The sequence below is a fragment of the Chiloscyllium plagiosum genome, unplaced genomic scaffold (assembly GCF_037043375.1).
Source record: "Chiloscyllium plagiosum isolate Xiang-an unplaced genomic scaffold, Cpla_swu_hap1 HiC_scaffold_18, whole genome shotgun sequence".
In the NCBI taxonomy this organism is placed as follows: domain Eukaryota; kingdom Metazoa; phylum Chordata; class Chondrichthyes; order Orectolobiformes; family Hemiscylliidae; genus Chiloscyllium; species Chiloscyllium plagiosum.
The window spans coordinates 39,485,378-39,491,642 of NW_028270156.1; the positions used below are offsets into that span (position 1 = coordinate 39,485,378).

General features: G+C 40.6%; 1 protein-coding gene across 2 annotated transcripts in view; it reads right to left on the reverse strand.

Annotated features, from left to right (window-relative positions):
* insc (INSC spindle orientation adaptor protein) overlaps positions 1–4,853 on the reverse strand; it is a 287,717-nt gene extending 282,864 nt beyond the window's left edge. For both annotated transcript variants that reach the window (XM_087996161.1, XM_087996159.1), the window contains exon 1: positions 4,771–4,853. In XM_087996161.1, coding sequence (XP_087852287.1) covers positions 4,771–4,823 — 53 coding nt within the window. In that variant the 5' untranslated portion in view covers positions 4,824–4,853. The remainder of the gene's footprint in view (positions 1–4,770) is intronic.
* Positions 4,854–6,265: the final 1,412 nt, after the last annotated feature.

A 6,265-nucleotide genomic window follows, 5' to 3' on the forward strand; every position in this document is an offset into this window, starting at 1 on the left:
ATTTCTGGTCTACAACTGTAAGATTCCTCTCTCACACAGTTGGAGATTTTCTCCTGTATTTGATCATTTTCTAATATAACAGTCGCTCTCAGTCCCACTGTTAGAAGCCACACTGCATTTTATTATTTTTCCACTGTTTTATGTCATTCTGCCAGTTCATGGCCATCATCCAAAACATTTAACCCCTGTTTAAAAACATTCCAGTAGCTTTACTTGCACATTCATTGCACATACACTACAAATGATGCCCTTCAGCAAATCAAGTCTGTACACCAAAATTAAACTACTATCTACACTAGTCCCACTTTCTAATACTAGGCACATAGCCATGAATGTTATGACACTTCAAGTACTCATCCAAATACTTTATAAAGGTTGTGAGGTTTCCCACCTCAACTACTCTCCCAGGCTATGCATTCCAGACGCTCACCACCCTCTAGATAAAAATGTTTTCCTCAAATCCCCTCTAAACCTCCTGTCTTTCACATTTAAAATTATGTCCAGTTGTTATACACCTTAAAGCTGCTTCCTATTCATCCTGCCCATGTCCCTCATAGATAATAACAGGGTCACTCTCAACCTTCTCTGCTCTAAAGAAAACAATCAGAGCTTATCCAGCCTTTCTTCATAACTGAACTGCTCCATCCAAAGCAACCTCTGGTAGAGCTCCTTTACACTCCTCCAGTGTAATCACCTTCTTCCTATAATGTGGTGACCAGAATTGTACACAATATTCCAGCTGTAGCCTAAGCACATTTCTGCACAGCTCTGACATGACATCCCTGCTCTTGCAATCTATGACTGAGGAAGGCAAGTATCCCTGTGCTTTCTTAACTACCCTTTAAACTATATTGCCATCTTCAGAGATCTGTAGACAAGCACCTATCCTCTGAATTTCCTAGTGTCTTGACATTTATTGAGTACACTCTTGTCTTGTTCCTTCTTCCTTTTTGGAAAAGTTCACATTATACAATTGTTGCATTCCTTCATTCATTATACCCCTATGCAAGTAATACGACCCAAATTCCTAATCTAGGAATGCTTGATAGTCCTTTCCTACACATCATGCTTACTCTCCTCACCGCGATCCAGCCCTTGATCAGTTATATCCTGTTCTTCAGCCACTTTATGACAAAACGCATACAGGTATGCATGGGACCAAGGAAATTTGGGTAATTGGATCCAGAATTGGCTGAATGACAGGGAGCAGAGAGTAATGTTAAGGAGTGTTTTTGTGACTAGAAGCCTTAGAGTCAGAGTCATAGAGATGTACAGCATGGAAACAGACCCTTCGGTCCAACCCGTCTATGCCGACCAGATATCCCAACCCAATCTAGTCCCACCTGCCAGCACCTTGCCCATATCCCTCCAAACCCTCCCTATTCATATACCCATCCAAATGCCTCTTAAATGTTGCAATTGTACCAGCCTCCACCACTTCCTCTGGCAGCTCATTCCATACACGTACCACCCTCTGCATGAAAAAGTTTCCCCTGAGGTCTCTTTTATATCTTTCTCCTCTCACCCTAAACCTATGCCCTCTAGTTCTGGACTCCATGACCCCAGGGAAAAGACTTTGCCTATTTACCCTATTCATGCCCCTCATAATTTTGTAAATCTCTATAAGGTCACCCCTCAACCTCTGATGCTCCAGGGAAAACAGCCTCTCCCTATAGCTCAAATCCTCCAACCCTGACAACATCCTTGTAAATCTTTTCTGAACCCTTTCAAGTTTCACAACATCTTTCCGATAGGAAGGAGACCAGAATTGCACGCAATATTCAACAGTGGCCTAACCAATGTCCTGCACAGTCACAACATGACCTCCCAACTCCTGTACTCAATACTCTGACCAATAAAGGAAAGCATACCAAACACCTTCCTCAATATCCTATCTACCTGCGACTCCACTTTCAATGAGCTATGAACCTGCACTCCAAGGTCTCTTTGTTCAGCAACACTCCCTACGTCCTTACCATTAAGTGTATAGGTCCTACTAAGATTTGCTTTCGCAAAATGCAGCACCTCACATTTATCTGAATTAAACTCCATGACAAAAAGTAGAGGGCCCAGCATCGATCCTTGTGGCACTCCACTGGTCACAGGCCTCCAGTATGAAAAACAACCCTCCACCACCACCCTCTGTCTTCTACCTTTGAACAAGTTCTGTATCCAAATGGCTAGTTCTCCCTGTATTCCATGAGATCTAACCTTGCTAATCAGTCTCCCATAGGGAACCTTGTTGAACGCCTTACTGAAGTCCATATAGATCACATCCACTGCTCTGTCCTCATCAATCTTCTTTGTTACTTCATCAAAAAACTCAATCAAGTTTCTTCAGGGATCAATGTTGGGCCATTTGCTGTTTGTGGTATAGATAAATGATTTAGATTTGTATATAGTAGAGTTGACCTGTAAGTTTGCGGATGATATAAAAATTGATGGTGTAATAAATTGTGAGGAGGACAGCCTTACATTATAAGAGGATATAGATGAGCTGGTTAGAAGGGATGATCATTAGCAAATGGAACTCAGTCCAGATAATTGTGAGGTCATGACCCTGGGTAGGACAAACTAGACAAAGGAATACATGATGACCAGTATGACCCTGTGAAGCACCAAAGATCAGAGAGATCTCAGTATGCATGTCCTTTAACGTAGTAGGCCTGGTAGATAATGTGGTTAAGAGTTCATATGGCATACTTGGAGAGAGTGAGGACTGGAGATGCTGGAGAACCGAGTCGAAGAGCGTGACGCTGAAAAAGCACAGCCAAGCAGGCAGCATCCGAGGAGCAGGAGAGCTGACATTTCAAGCATAAGTATGCCTGATGAAGAGCTTATGTTCGAAATGTCAACTCTCCTGTTCCTCGGCTGTGCTTTTCCAGCGCCACACTTTGTGATTGGGATACTTGTCTTCACTAGCCAAGAGACAAAGTTTCACAGCAGGGAAGTTCTGCTAGAAATGTATAAAACATTGGTTAGTCCACAGCCAGAGTTCTGTGTGCTGTTCTAGAATCCATGTTATAGGAGGGATGCAATAGCACTGGAGAAGGTGCAGAGATGTTACCTGGGCTGGAGAGTTTGATTTATGAATAGACTGGGTTGTCTTCCTTGGAGCAGATGATACTGAGAGGGGACATGTTTAACATGTATAAAATTACAAGAGGCAGAGGTACGGCAGGCAGGCAAGAATGGTTCTCCTGAGTGGAGGGATCAATGACCAGGCACCATAGGTGTAATGGAAGTGGCAGGTGATGTAGAGCGGATGTGAAGAGGCGGGTGGGAGTCTGGAACTCACTGCTTGTAAGGATGATCGAAGCAGAAAACCTCATAACATTTGAGAAGCATTTTGATGTACATTTACAATGCCAAGGCATAAAAGGTTAGGGTCAAGTGCTGAAAATGAGATTCGAATAATTAGGTATTTTAGCCTGCATTGGTCAAAAGCAATGGGTCAAAGGGATTTCACTGTACTGTAGATTTATGTGATTCTAATTCAAAATCTATCAAAGCCTGATTATCCCTCACAGGCATATAATAAATCATCTTTCATCTACTTTTTGAGTAAAATGATAGATTCTCTTCACAGCATTTAGAGCAGCAAAGAAACATTGCATCCTTGGAACTAACCCATGAAAACAATCAATTCTAATGTTAAGGCAGTTTCTTTACTAAAATACATGCACAGTATAGCACTCTGTTCCCATACTTTGCACACACATCCAATTTCCAAAGGAAGTACTTATTATTCCAGAGGAAGGTTATCCAGTTTGGGAACGCAACCTTTTCCTCATCCTTCCTACACCTAGAACACTGAAGTCAATCACTACATTCAAACATCAAAGTGGCTATAATTGGTCACTCAATTCAACTGAGTTGAAATACCTGAATTGAGACATCCTGGTCTGAGAGGTTCAGTGCCTCACTGAGCAGTGGCATCAAGCCTTTGGCTTAGAATTAACATTCATTCCTCTAAAATAAGGGTACAGGTTCCAAACCATGCTCCAGACATTCCTAGTCATGGAGACAAAAGCTTTGGCTCAGACTTTTAGGTTGGCATCCAATGAAGACATATGGACAACCATATTGAGCATTGATTGGGTTATGGAAGTTGATTAATCCCTTCCACCATCTAGGAATTAATAATTCTATCAAATAATGTCTGATGGTTATTGCTAAGGAATGTTCAACGACTGCTCAGTCCACCCCAAGTAATGAATATGAAGATACGAAAACAATTGGGTAACGTACTTGCTGACAGAACCAATTGAGGAACAGCAATGTACTGTTATAACAGTTATTGTGTAAGACCAGCACTTCAAAATAAATGCAAAGAAAATGTAATGACCATAATATGATGGTGTGACGTTTCTTGTACGAAACAGTGTTAACTTCAGCCAATAGCTTATGAATATCAGCTCCTATTAAATTCACCCTGATTGTCTTTGCTTGTACATGACTACATTGACAAAAAATTGCGTTTATTTTAAGATAAGTGCTCTAACATCCAATTTGAACAAAAATGTTCAACAAAACAGTTAATGGTCTCTTAATAGATTAAGATCAAACTTGATAAAGCAGCAGTTTGTGTCAAGCTAAGGTCACAATGCTTGAACGTTTCAGACATGTTTCTGAATACTGCTGACACCAGTGCATTTCCGGCACATTGCCATGAAAGCTTTTTCTCATATATTGCATCAGAATTCATTTTGAGCCAGCAACTTGTTGTACATCAAAGCAATTAATTAACAGAATGAGCCCAGTACTTACCGCTGCACAGATGATGAGAGAGATTCAAAAAGACTGCCACCTCCAGAAGCCATGTTCAACAATCCGCTGCAGGTAACATTCACAATTTCTAAAACAGAATTTGTTTTGTGCCATTATTAACAATTCCATGAAGAATCACTACTAATCAACTTCAATAATCAGTTGCAGTTACCAATATATGAAGCTATCGCATGTTTTCACTCATAAATACTCGCTGTTGACTATTAAAACATTTTGAAGGGATAGTACATTATTTTAGAATTACAATGAAATGGAATGATATTTCACTGCTAACGTATTGGGTGGAATTTAATGCCATAATGGAGGGTACTAGTGAGGGTCCTAGACCTTCCTGTCACTGCCCCAAGTGCATGGCAAGAAGACCCAATGCACCATGTTGGCAACTGAGATCCTTACATAAGAAATTAATGCCCACTTAGGGCTTCATCCTCCTATGACTCATATTCACCCAGTGCCAAGTGGGGACCCATCATGTGAACCAACCTGGTTAGTGTTGTTTTCTGGAGCTCATAGACCCCCTGCCCCCATTCAATGATACTAAAGTGCCTGATTGATGGACTTAAAATGAGATTGGGGGTGGGGGGGGGAACATTACTGATTTGCAAGAAGTTATCGATATTACAGGGCAATTCCATGAACATCTTCGATAGAGAATTAGGTGCCTAATTTTTATTTTCTGTATCCACATGGCAATGGGATACAGAATCTACGGTTCTAGTCATTACACCATAGACTGTGTGTCGAAAAAGCACTGTTCTTAGATAACAAGGAGATTTACCATATGATAGTAGTAATAATAATAAATTTACCCAGGTGTAATAACTAGGTAGCTGTTACAGATACATTTACTCCCTCTGAAAACTGGAATGTCTTATTTCTACCTACAGACTGTGTGAGACAGCAGCAGAATGGGTGGAGCCAATGTAAAATAAACAGTAACCCCTTTAGAAACATTACCTTATACAGAAAGTTATTCTGGACTCACTGGAATTAGCATTGCTGTTTATCCTGTGGTACAGCTGAATCAAATTCCACTCCACACTCTGCTCACAATGTCATATAATTCACCATAAGGTAAACTTGCTACCACCATTCTTCTAGATTGGGATCTATAGGGCTTGCTTTATCCAGTGTGGTACAAGAAAAGTAGTCTAGCAGAGTTCTTACACAAGATGTAGCTTAATGCATGATAGCAATCAGGTACAAATTTCATTGGTATGAAATTATGTTGTTACTGGAATAATGAGATCTGGATGGTAGGTCTCTATTCTTTGAGGTGTAGAGCTATCCTCCACCCAAGTTATAACATTATCATTATATTAATGGAATTAATGCACTCATCACTGGTAACCTTTTTCGACCCAAATACCTTGTACAGCCACTGCTACTTTTACCAGTTACTTTAGTTTTTTTTCTTTAGTTAGCATGCCAACATCCTGAGGATTTCCATTGACCGAAAACAAAACTGGACTAG